The 13501-nt window shown below is 43.8% G+C and overlaps 1 protein-coding gene across 2 annotated transcripts in view; it reads right to left on the reverse strand.

Moving 5' to 3' along the window:
- SMOC2 (SPARC related modular calcium binding 2) overlaps positions 1-5881 on the reverse strand; it is a 172416-nt gene extending 166535 nt beyond the window's left edge. Inside the window, exon 1 of one of the 2 annotated variants that reach the window (XM_048487087.1) lies at positions 5128-5881. In XM_048487087.1, the coding sequence (XP_048343044.1) occupies positions 5128-5205 (78 nt within the window). In that variant the 5' untranslated portion in view covers positions 5206-5881. The remainder of the gene's footprint in view (positions 1-5127) is intronic. The other variant, XM_048487078.1, reaches the window with a different exon arrangement.
- Between the last annotated feature and the right edge of the window lie 7620 nt (positions 5882-13501).

A 13501-nucleotide genomic window follows, 5' to 3' on the forward strand; every position in this document is an offset into this window, starting at 1 on the left:
CTCATGTGGAGGAGTAAGGAATCAAACCCAGTTCTCCAGATGAGAGGCCACCAGGCTGAAAAGAGCACATTCATTCATCTTTGCCATACACTTAGCACTAAATTACCTATCACATTAATTAGTTGGGTCTCTTATTATTCTTTTGAATGTTTGTTTTAGACAGATTGTAGCCACAGGATGTTGGGAGCAGGTCCTCTCCAGAGCAGTGGCTGGTTCCTTACTTTGGAGGGGACAGGTTGGTCAATAAAGCAAAATAGAAGATCTGATAGAAAGTGCAAAAAAATATGGGGGAATTGGTCAAACATCCATTTGTTTTCCCCCTTCCCCAGCAACTTTGGCTTTTTACAAAAGCATGGGGTTCTGATCTTCTGCGTCATGTGGTGGTGGAGCCCACTCTTTGTGGCCTTCAAGAGGGGACCTATCTCCATCTAGTCCAGCAGTTAGTTTCCAGTACTAGCCAGCCAAATACATCAGACCAACTCCTGAGCAGACCTTGTGAGTTACAGCAGTCCCCATTCTCAGCATATTGTCACATGAAAAACTCAGAGGCACACTGGCAGAAAATGATGCCCAGGGCAAGACAAGAGTTTTTCACCCCTCCCCCCCCCCGCCAGCACCAGGGGCAAGACCTGGTTTTTCCACATACACACCATCCAGCTCCACTTATGACCTCCCTGTCAGCCGTGGGGGCCATCCTTGCACCTCAGCATGGCTCCCCACTCCAGACTCTGGGGCTTTGTGGGGGCGGCAGGCTGCCCAGTCCCCATGCTTAACTCAGAAGGCCCTGCGTCTTTGCCAAGTCGTCTCCACCTGGGCATGTTGTGGGGATTTTGCAGGAAGGATAAACACTGTTTCTAAAAAAATACCCCCCCCCTTCTACTACAGGTTTGTCTGGTAACAAGAATACTGGAACCTTGACACTTGTTTTAATATGAGTAGAGTGCAGGTAGAGGCACTACTTCAAGGTTGCAGATTTACCCAACATCAGATCCACAAAGAGAAATGGGGAAAGCCTGCTATTCAAGGCATTTCAGCCAACTCAGTTGTCTCTGTGATTTTCTTTCTTTGTTCAAACTGCTTTTTGGGGGGAAGGGCTCTTATTCCAACTTCTGATGGGTGTGTGATTTGTGAGAGATTTACATACTTAAAAGTTAATTCCCACTTGCACTGGCTTGGAGCTGTTTCTGAGGCTAACAACCTACCTCATAGGGTTGGTGTGAGGACAGAACCATGTATGTTTTGCTGGGGGTGGGAGGTGTTTTGTGAGCTGGTGCAAAAAATAACTGTTTGGTCATAGTGGGGGAGGGTGGTTGTCCATATCCGGAGGGGGGGGACTCAGATTTTGTCCCCGGGCTCCAGTTTGCATAGATACACCTCTGATAACCACACTATATACACTTCATGATTTCTCTTAAATTTCAAAATAAATGAAGAGATCAGAGGCATTCCTCCCATTGTGCAAAGTGGGCAGTTGCCCAGGGCGCAGCCTGGGGCGGGGGCACAAAAACTGCAGGTTTGTTTGTGGGATTTTTTGTATTTTCAGTGTTTTCCGATTTTGGCCTGCAGAGGGTGCAGTTTTTAGACCAGTAGCACCAAAATTTCAGGGATTTTTCGGGAGACGCTCCTGATGATATCACCCAGGTTTGGTGAGGTTTGGCTTAGGGAGTCCAAAGTTATGGACTCCCAAAGGGAGTGCCCCATCCCCCATTGTTTCCAATAGGAGCTAATAGGAGATGGAGGCTACACCTTTGAGGGTCCATAACTTTGGACCCCCTGAACCAAACTTCACCAAATCTGGGTGGTATCATCAATAGGGGCTCATGAAGATACTCTGAAATTTTGGTGCTTCTATCTTAATAATTGCACCCTTGACTGCAGGCACCCCCTAAATTTATTATTATTATTATTAAATCCACCCCCTTTGGCATGGATTTAAAGGGAGAATCTGAGATCCCCAGTTTAAACATTGAAAGTGATGCTGTTTCAGGGTGGGGGATAATCCACCCCAAAACAGCATCACTTTCAATGTTGTTTAACTAGGGACCCCAGATTCTCCCTTTAAGGTGGATTTAAAAGGAGAATCTGGGCTCCCTAGTTTAAACACCATTGAAAGTTATGCTGTTTGGGGGTGGATTCCAGCATCACTTGTTTAAACTAGGTAGCTCAGATTCTCCTTTTAAATCCACCTTAAAGGAAGAATCTGGGGTCCCCAGTTTAAATAACATTGAAAGTGATGCTGTTTTCCCCAATTGGGGGGAATGGATACAACACCACGAAATGTTCTCATAGCAGTAATAAAACATTTTGAAAGCATTTTGAAAATGTTTTCAAAAATATTTCTGCTGTGTTCAGATTTGTGAGTTGGGGCATGTTCTATAATGTGATGGTGACTTTGAAACAACCTGGTCGAAAAAATCTTTGTTTGGTCCCGGTGGGGGAGGGTGGCCACCCATGGGGGGGGGGGCATCAAACTCAGGTTTTGCCCAGGGCTCCAGTTTGCATAGGTACACCACTGGAAGAGGTGAACAAAATCAGGTAGGTAGTTCAGGATCTTTATATTCATCCATACACAAGTTCAAGATCTTTACAAGAAAAGGAAAGTGATTTTTCTCAGATGTGTTAAAATCTTCTCAATCATTATAATTATTTCAATGCAGGCTTGTAAACAATTACCAAACTGGTCACCATTAAAAAGTTAAAATTTCCTCCAAATGACCAGGCAGGAAAATGTACTAAAGTTGGTTCTCCCCAGGATCCACTCCCCAAATATCTGGGAAATTTCCAAGGTGGAGTTGGCAATCCTAGTTGACACTCAATGGAGACTGAGCAAGAGGGACATGGGAAGGGATGTCAACAGCATGACGAAGATGGGACACCTTCCATATTCCAGCATCCTGGTACATTGCCCTCCAATGCCTAAGGTGGTGGCAAGAGGAAATGGAGGGAGAACTTATGCTGGAATCCTGCTGGCTTGCTTGTGTTGCTTTTGGTGAAAACCAGAAGGGACATGGTGGACATTCTAGCATAATTTTCATAGAAGCTAGAATGTCTCTTCCATTTTGTACCAGAAGTTATGTCAGCACAGTAGGGCAATACTGGAGCACCGGGCCCTATCCTCCAATTTCCCCTGAGATTGCTGGCTGTGGCCTGACAACCCAACACTATCAAAAATGGTTTGAGGAAGTGCATCCAAGTGGATGTGGATCCAAGACTGTGAGCCTATGCTAAAGGAGGGAGGGGCAAGGGACAGGTGGCCAAAATGTATCCCTAGGTGACCTAGGCGAATGGTACCTCAGTCATCTGCTCCCTCTCTTCCCCTTAGATAACGTCATTGCTTCCAAGGCCATTGAAGTTAAGAGGCTAAGAAGGGTGTTACTCTGTTCAGAACTTTACTAATACTGTGTGAAAGTGATAGCAATGAACTTTAAATTTAGGAAACACATTGTTATCAGGCTCTAATTTCAAACACAATTACTTGGGAGTAAACTACACTAAAATCACATTGCTTTCTTCTACTCCCAGCAAACCTGTTTAGAATCAGTGTTTCAAACTCTTTGGATCCATGACTCATATATTGTGGTTCCTTTTTCAAAAGGCATTTAAAAGCCTAATCCTAATTGACCTCCAGCAAGCTGTAGGCTGCCAATCACAAACAATTTAAACTACTTTAGTTGCATTTGGACTTGCACGGTACAAGTGACTTCAGTGGGGCAAAGCACATAACTGAAGCACTTTATATTTCAGTGTCTAACAATAGCTAAAGCGCACATATTCAGTGAATAAACTGTATTAGTTTCAGCTGACCCCAGGAATACTCACAAAGCACATGTAAGTAATTGCTCTATCACATCTTTAATATCTCCTCACTAACCCTATAGGCTCATCACAGAAGATGCAAGCATACATGAAGAGTGGGAAGGCAGATACACCCCATTTACTGTGCTCTTGACTTTGTGAACCAATATATGCACTAATTTTTGCCCAGATTGTAGGCATCTTTTGAATTTTGACACAGGGTGATAGGTGCAATTACAAAATGGCTGCCACAGGAGGTGGAGCCAACCACAAAGCTCAGTGAGTGAGATTATACATAACTCTAATAGCAACTATTCCAACAGTTCAAATACCCTGCTTAATAAAATGCCTTTTAAACTGAATATTGTTTAAAATATTTTTTGCACACATAGCTTTTCAGAAGCACTGCTAGTGTGCAGCCCCGCCCACTTTTAAAAACCCTTGGAGGGTGCCAGGAAAAGGTGTAAGTGGGCACCATAGCACCCACAGGCACCACATTGGCATGCCTGATTTAGAGGCTGCCATCCGGCACTGCACACACATAATCATAAAACAACAAGTAACACACAAAAATTTGACAAATAAAGCAAATCACAAATAAAGCAAATTAAAATTTAAGACCCCTTAAATACAATACAGAGAGCTAAACACACTTATTTTGCTTTTCTTTTAAGATGACATTTCCTCAGTTTTATTATGGGGGTGCTTTCTGGGTATTTTGTACACACTGTAGTGCTGAGAGCTATGTATTTTGTACACACTGTAGTGCTGAGAGCTATGTACAAAAGCGTGTGTGTAAGTGGAATGTGATCAAGTTCTGGGGCACTACTACAACTACTACAACTACTACAACAACAACAACAACCAATAATAATAATAATAATAATAATAATAATAATAATAATAATAATAATAATAATAGGTGGTGGTGGTGGTGGTGGTAATCGGCACCCTGGGCACCATTCTGAAAACACTAGGGCAGCATTTGAAGCATCTTCAAATCGACAGAATTAACATCTGTCAGATTCAGAAGGCAGCCCCGCTATATTACAACTTCCTAGGCCTCTGGGTGAGGCTCGAATTGTAATGAAAGGCCAACAACCAACTAAAGAACTGGCAGCTGTGAAATCAACCAATAATAATAACGTCAACATTTTCAGGCTGTGTATTCAGGAGCAGCAAGTGCCTTTGGGGGCGGGAAGGCAAAGCAGCAAGCAGCCCGGCTGCCTGGGGGAAAAGGCCGGCAGGCAGGCAGACGGGCGGGCGCTTTGCTGCCACTGCGTGGTGACGGCGGGCCAGTGGGAGGAAGCGAGAGCAACCAGCCTGCCTTACCGTGAGCGCGGAGACCTTCTGAGCCGGCACCAGGAGCACCACCTCCGGCAGCAGCAACCATAACGGGAGCAGCAGCATCCTTCGGGCTGCGGGAGCTACTCCTCCGGGGTTCTGTCTCCCTCTTCTTTCGCGACGCCTGTCCTGCGGGGGATGCCTCCTTCCCTTCCCCTGCCGGAGATCCCGAGGCGCAGTCGGTGCCTCTGCTTCCTGGCCCCTGCGCTGTCTGAATGGCTCGCTCACACCCCCTCCGCCGGCCACGCGGATGCCCCTCCAAGGCTCGGGCGCCCAACTTGTCGCTTGTTCTGGCAATTGGTCCGCTGGGGCTTGCGGGTGTTTATTTATCCTTCTAGGCAGCTGCTTCACTCGGCTCTGCAGATTCGGGTACGATACTGCCTGGTGGCGAAGAAGCTTGCTTTCCCCCTTCCCCGGTGTACAGTTGTCATCTGATGCTTGTCCGGGGAAAGAAAGCGAGCGGGAAAGAAACGAAACCCCCCTCTCTTTGGACAAAAGAATCTTCTCCTTATTTCCCTCTCGTGTACCTTTCTGAGCAACCGCCCTGTCTAAACTGTGCAGGAGCTTGGGATGGTTTTGGAAGGGGAGCTGGGGAAGGTGCAGCACGAACCTCCCCAAATCTCAAGACACACACCTCTCTTCTTTCTCTTTCTCGGCCCAGCCTCCCGTTTCTCCTCCCAGACCTGCAGGTCCTCTGTGGATTGATTGATTAACCCTACTGACACCAAGGGAGCTCTAGGGAGGAGCACACACATGCATCGCCCTGAAGTTCCCAGTACTAGTAATGAAGGAGGAGGGCAGGGGAGTACACTCATCTGCAGCCTCTCTTCATCAGCGCTTGCATGTAACCTCTGGCAGAGGCTCAACCATTGCGGGGCAGTGGGATTCTGCAGATTGCCTTGGGAGGGTTTGAAGAGGTGAGGATCAGCCAGTTAGTTACCCAGACATTGTTTGTCTTCCAGCTCTGGTGACATTTTGGGCTGTTGCTGGGTAACTCTAGTCTTAAGGATAAGCAAGAGGATTTTGTGCCTGCGTATGTGCCCTGATGCTTATGAATATCTTTTTCACAGGCAGCATTGTTGAAATATTTCAGTCTTGGCTTGGAAATTCACATAATTCTGGATGACTGACGTAAAACCAAAGACTCAGAATGTTTTTCAAAGTTTTCAGCCTTGGCCACTATTATATTTTTAACATATTTTACTACAAGGAAGGGGAGAGAGATAGGATTTGTGGCTAAAGATTTTTTTTATACTGGCTAGTGTGGGTTTTACGGGCTATGTGGCCATGATCAGATAGTTTTTGCTCCTAACATTTCACCCACATCTATGACTGGCATCTTCAGAGGCATGTCCAGCCACAAGTCCGGAAAAAACCACAACAACCAGTTGATTCCAGTCAAGAAAGCTTCAAACAATATATTTTTAAATACGTAAAGTTATTACAATGAATCAAATATCAATATACCTATTGCTCAATATGGCCAAATCTGTGGACCTGTGGCTGGATTACCATCTGTCAGGAGTACTTTAATTGTGTCTTCCTGCATGGAAGGGGATTGAACTTCATGACCCTTGTGGTCTCTTCCAATCCTATCTTTCCATGATTCTATAAAATAACAAGAGTATTAATAATACAATGTTTATTTTGGTCATATTTTGATATACTTTTGATATATTTGATATACTTTTTCTGCATCTCTCAGCTTAGTGCGGCCAAGACAAACATTCTGTTTAATATTGGCAAGAAAGCATTCAAGTTTGGACTGTTTCAAAAGGTTTCCCCATCATCCTTTTATCACAAATGCTTTAAAACTATTTTGTGGTTGATTTTCAAGGTGTGCGGCCAATGGTAACCAATGGAAATTTAACTCCTTTTTAATGAGTGGTTTACTTACTAATGTCACCAGAAGACTATGCTAAACACCCCCTCCCTTCCACAAAACAAAAGCAAATAGACCAAAAATGGCCTAGAGAAAATTCCAAAGTCAGTTTTTTAGATTAGTTGCATCTTGATAATGTCTTGATCTCACTGAGCTTTTAGAGTTTGAGAATGGGACATGTTGCTCAAATTGCTACTCAACAGTGTGGATTACTGTTGACCATGAGACCATGAGAAATTCTGTTGCTTATATGAAGGTTTTCAAATTATGCATCGGTTACAATGAATGACTGCCATGTCTGAGTGCAAACTTTAGAGAATTTCTTCTTGAACTGCAAGTCTGATCCAATAGAGCACAGCCTGATGTGGAAGACAGCGGCAGTGGTTAGGGATGGCGATCCAATAGGAGGTGGTACAGAGGAAATCCCTTGCATTTAGGATACCTTGTGCTGCAATCAAAAACAGTGGGTGGCATTATCCAAGACAGTGCCCCTGCATGAGCAGGACAGATGAAAGAAAATACTTTTTTGGTTCTGGAGGGTGGCATCTTCAGAAGTGTATCACCAGCCACAGATGCAGGTGAAGATGCCAGCCACAGATGCAGGCGAAACATTAGGACAAAATTCCCCAGACCATGGCCACACAGCCCGGAAAATCCTCCAGAACCAGTTGAATCGGCCGTGAAAGCCTTGGACAATACAAATACTTTTTTACTCAGTGACTAATTCAGCTGTGGCTTTCATTGACAGTGATGACTATGCACACAGAAATCTTTAAAAGGAAGTTAGGCAGATTCCTGGAGGAGGATTTCAACAATGGCCATGGTGAATAAAAGAAATCTCCATATAGAGAGGCAGAAAGCCTCCACATATCAGTAGTAGGAGGCAGCAGCAAGAACAGGGGCTGTCTTAGTCATAGGGAAACTAGCCCTACCTTGCAACCAGAGGATTCAATCAGGTGTAGGGTGGTGGGAGCAGCTCTGCCTGCCTCATCCTTCACCTAGCTGTGCCCTGCCTCACCGAGTGATTCCAGGGCCCCAATCTCCTGTTTTGCCTAGGGGCCCTGTATCACTAAGGCCACTCCTACTCAGGGAAAGCCTTGGGTTTTTATGCCCTGTTTATTTGACCTTCTCAGGCAACCTCACCCTGTGTGTCATAGTATCCTGGACTAGATCTCTGGTCTCATTCGGTAGGTTGTTCTTATGGGTGATAAGGGAAAAATTTTCTCTTCAATTTTCTGACTACAACAGATGAAAGTGATGACCTCCCCTGTGACCTCCATCTCTTCTGTAAATTCTGAGTTTCATGCGAGGATAATGTGTTCACAAAGCATACACAGCTTTCCACAAGCATTTTGAAAATGTTGCTTGTCCATACATATGTATGTATATTTGTCTGATAACACATCATAACAAAATAAATAGTGACACATTCATTTATATTTTTAAAAAGGCATTTATGGTCACAGATTCTTTTTCCTTCAAATAAATAAACAACAACAAACTTGGGGATTCATGAACATTTTAAAAATCAAAATGGGAGTCCTTGGGTTGCTAAGGTCTGAGAACTGCTGCCGTAGACATTTCACAGTTTGAAGATGTGGTACCTTCTATACTATCACGATACTTGTGAACACCTAGCCAAATTATGCAGTTCATGTATCTGGAGCCAACTGTCATATGAATGATCTAATATTCTTCATATGACCCAGTACATAGGGATGGGGTTGCATTGGGGGCAAAGCAGCATGCACTATGCAGTTTTATCAATTCTTGATAAAACAGCTGCTCCAAAAACTCACTGTTGGTATACATCATTGTTCCAATACAGCTATAATAATAACCTGTATCTACTTGCACAGGACTGGATGTTCATCCACGGAAAGCAATGGAGTACACATAAATGCTGTCTGCATTCTTATGGGTTCCAGGTCCAGCAAGTGTGGTTCATGATTCTGAAGCCACTGTTTTGGTCAGAAGCACCTGACCTTTCCCCCAGGCCGAAACATGTGCCTGCCTTAACAATGGAGCTATCCAGATCCTATTATGTCACCCTAAGGTGATTTAATTAAGCACTCTGAGCAGATCATTACTCTCTCTGCAGCCATCTCTTAAATAAATCAATATTCAAGGGAATTCAGTAGTCCAGGTATTCTCTTGGGATGTAACAACCCATTAAGCCTCTCCTATACTTTTGTTAGGACCCCAGAAAAGCAATCAGTTCTTTTCCTGTCAGCTTACCTCATACTGCCTCAGAACCCAATTCTTGAGGTATAAATATTGGTCCTTTGGCCATTCATTGTGTGTGTGTGTGTGCCTGTCTGTTTCAGACATGTGCACTCAACCTCACTTGTGTGAGGGCTATCTTTGCTTCCAGAAATGTTGGCTATTTCCCTTCTCAGTGCTGCCTTCGTGGACATCATTTCAAGATTGTGCTGCCTTCGTGGACATCCTTTATTCTCCCCTGAAATGCTATCCAAACCTCCTTCCTCTTCCTCTGAATTAGCTCTGCATGTGTATGTTCACTGCTTGAAATATATTTGTTTTTGTTCTTGTTTTTATTCTCTATAAAACCCTTTTCACTTAGAACTGCCTGCTCATTTAAGAGTTCTCACCTGGATCAATCCTGGTACATACAGCTTATCTATCCCAGTGACTCCATCTCACTCTTGGTCTCCAGGAAACCGCCTGATCAGGGTGACACTGGCAATCTGCCCATAGTGACAAACTTAACTCTTAAAAATTATTATTCCTTGTGGACAAAGCAAGGAGGCAGAATGGGGGGGGGGGGGAATGGAAGAGAAGAGAAGATACAGTATACTCTTCACTAATGGATTTCAACTAATACTTGAAAATCAACTTAAATTATGGGGCCTGAATGAAAATCACTGATATCAGTGCCATCAAGATGCAGAAATATTTCATAGATGAAAAACAAATCTGACTGAAAAGGCTTTGCTTTCAATCAATGCTTGCTGCTTCCTAGGGTGGGTTTTGTGTGTGTTTTGTTTTGAGCATTTCATTAGTATTATTGTTTCCTTCCTTCGCTCAACAGCACTATCTGTTTGACAACCTACCACTGTGTTAATTAAGGGGAAATAATAAGCAGAAGACTGTAACTCTAGTTTTCTTAAAACACATAAGGGACCACAATGCAGTGTCCAAACATCATGTAGCACTGTAATGTTTAACCACATGAGAGCAAGAACAATTTCTTATTTTACAATCAGGCAAATATAGGTCTTTCTGGCATGGTCACCCTTGGGGTTTTTTGCCATCCCCCCACTGAGTGTTTTAGTGGTAAACTACTGGCCATATGTTTTTTCTGAGGCATACCAATAAAAAGGGCTGAAGAGGGAGAGAAGAATTTATGGCTACCAACAAGTGGGAACAAAGTCATGAACAATTGAAGGGGGATTTGACTGCTAAGATAAACAACCTGCGAAGACTTCCTCTCTAGCCAGTCTGAAGGGCTGATTTCACACACTAAGGAAAACCTTCCTCCGTCATCAGGAGTTTAAATCTCTGACAGGTTTGATAAACAGTAATTCATAAGGTGTTTAAAACTCTTCTGCCATGGCAAAGATTTGTGTGGGCTCTGAGGCTTTCTTTCTTGCAATGGAGTGACTACAGCAAGAAATGAAATAATACTACTGTTAAAAGTGTAAAATTGGGTTCACTTGAGAGACTGGAGCTTGAACTATTACACTATATATCTGGCTTTTCTTTTTCTACAAAATTTTCTGCATGAGAAGCAGAGCTAGCCCTGCAGGCAAAATGAGATGATCCACCTGAGACAACTCACTTGCGGAGCACCATTGAAGGGCAGCAAATTGTTGATATTTAATATATCATATTTTTGCTACCAGTGGCATGTTACCTTTTGAAGTTTGTGACCTATGGTTCCAAAATGTCTTGGACTATCTTTGATTAGATGAGCAAAGAGGAGTGTGTGTTAATTTAAGTTTGCAGTGAAACTGGAAAAGACACTTTTGTGTCATCTCAAGATGACTGGTGTGACTTTAGATTAAAAAAACACAAATATATATGCAATTTTATATGGTAACATTCACTGTCTTCTATTTTTTGTAAAGGGGTAGCACACTTTTTTTAAAAAAAAAATCTTGCCCAGAAAAGTAACACCTCTTGAAAACAATATCTTTTTAAAAAATGGTTTTATGAGGGCTGTGGGCCCTCACGTTCTGGCTACTAAACAAGACAAAAGCAAAAGTTATGTTCTTATACTCTTGTAGCAAAATATTCAGCATGTTGCACAGGAGCAGCAGCATCAGAAACTCCAACTGCATGGAAATAACATGTCTGGTACAATCATTAACATGTTGGATTTAAACTGTAGCCCTGTTCACAAGTTATAGCAAATGCATGTATGTATACAGTGTACCAGAAGCATATCGGGGAGGAATGGCACCTGGACGCAACTCCTTCTCTGGGCACCCCCTGCCCCCGGCCATGATTCAGGGCCATGGCTCTGGGGTGTGGCCCCGCCCCTTCCCTGGCCTCCATGCTGGCTGGCTTTTGAAAGACGAAGCTTAAGAAAGCACGGAGACTGGGGGCGGGGCTGGAACTGGAGCTTTTGAAAGCCGGCTTTTAAAAGCACAGCGACCGGGGGTGGGCCACACCCATGTTCCCCCGCACCAACTTCTGTGCAGGCATAGGGACAGGGCTCAGGGATGGGGCCTCCATGCTTTCTAAAGCCGGCCCACAGGGAGGTGGGTGGGCTTGGTGGCATGTGGCTGGAGTGCATGCCATTTGGCCATGCTGGGGGGGCGCCCGGCACCCCCCATGTGACCGAAAGGCATGCATCCAGGGACATGGTGTCCCCGTATCCCTAGGTCCGTACGCCCCTGAAGTGTACACTTGATTTTTTTTCTTTTCATATGGGTTGAGGAATTCCCATGTTACCATCTACACATGAATGGTTTCATTTATCTTTGGTGGCCTACCTTACTGACTAGCCCAAATGTAAAGGAGTACAGTAAATCTCTGGCAGTTTTAAAGAAGATAGAGGTATTTGATTTGCTTTTGATGATCAACTGATTTCTAGATCTTGCAAAGTCCCCAGTTGTATGCTAGTGTGTAATGCATGCCATGACAGGGTTTTTTTAGAAGACAGTACATGTAAAAAGAGTTGTAGATTAGAACAAATAAAACATGGTAGAACAAGCACCAGGAAGCCTTAAAGAGTTTCAGCAGGATAGAAAGGTGCCTGGGACTTGTAGAAAGAATACATTGCCTTATTTTTATGCAGGTTGATTTGCAGTGGGGTTTGAGCTCAAAGCAAAATTTTCTCTTAGCCTTGTCCACTCTTCATGCAACTGCTGGAGGGCAAAGAGGCCCAAGCCCTCCCCTTCACCTCAAAATGGCTGGGATGGGGGAGGAAAATAAATGGGCTACGAACCAATTAGCTGAAGTGCAAGGCTGATTTCCTTCATCCTCATTTCCCACAATACTTCTGCTCCCACAAGCCTATGACTGGTACCTGCACACTACTGTTTTTTTGTTGGAGATGTTAAGAGGTGACATGATAGCCATGTTTAGATATTGGAAGGGATGTCATGTAGGTGAAGGAGCAAGCTTGTTTTCTGCTGCTCCAGAGACTAGGACCAGGAGTAATACGTTCAAGGTGAGAGAAAAGAGATTCCACCTAAACATCAGGAAAAACTTTCTGACAGTAAGGGCTGTTCAACAGAGAAATGCACTACCTCGGAGTGTGGTGAAGTCTCCTTCTTTGGAGATTTTTAAAGAGAGGCTGGATGGCCATCTATCAGGAGTGCTTTGATTATGTGTTCCTGCATTGCAAGGGGTTGGACTTGATGGCCCTTGGGATCTCTTTCAACTCTATGATTCTATAATTCTATGATTCCATGTTCCCTAATTGCATAAGGAACATGCACATTCATCACTCAATTTAGAGGGAGATTGGGTGGGGTTATCTCAGTGCATACATCTGTTGAAGTTGAACCCAATCAAAGCCAAGTTTATTGTTGCAGGGGAGTGAAATGATGTAGCAAAGTCCTGAGGTAATTGAATGAACTACTCCACTTCAGATTGCAGGAAGAGGATCATGGGGATAGGGGATGTGAAGAGGGATCACATTTTGAAATGCCTACCTATATTTAAAATTCCCTGCAAACAGAAAGCCAGCACAAAGGGCAAGGAAAAGAACCTATTTACCATTTCATTACCACTACATTTTCCTGCAACGGACCCCAAATGCTCTCAGTTGCTCCCCTTATTCCTCCAAACACATTTTGCTTTTCTTGGGGAAATCTGGAATCTTGCCTGAAAGTTTGCAGTTTGTGTGCCCTGAGGCTAATAGTCATTTATTTACTTCACAGATGGAAATGCTGTGGCTGTAGAATGACTAATTTGCTGGCTCATGGACTGGCATTTGAAAAGGGTGCTTTGCATGCCAAGATTAGAAAGAAGCAGCCTTTCTCTAGTCTTTCGTCTAAATGCAGT

The sequence above is a fragment of the Sphaerodactylus townsendi genome, linkage group LG01, assembly GCF_021028975.2.
Source record: "Sphaerodactylus townsendi isolate TG3544 linkage group LG01, MPM_Stown_v2.3, whole genome shotgun sequence".
NCBI lineage: Eukaryota > Metazoa > Chordata > Lepidosauria > Squamata > Sphaerodactylidae > Sphaerodactylus > Sphaerodactylus townsendi.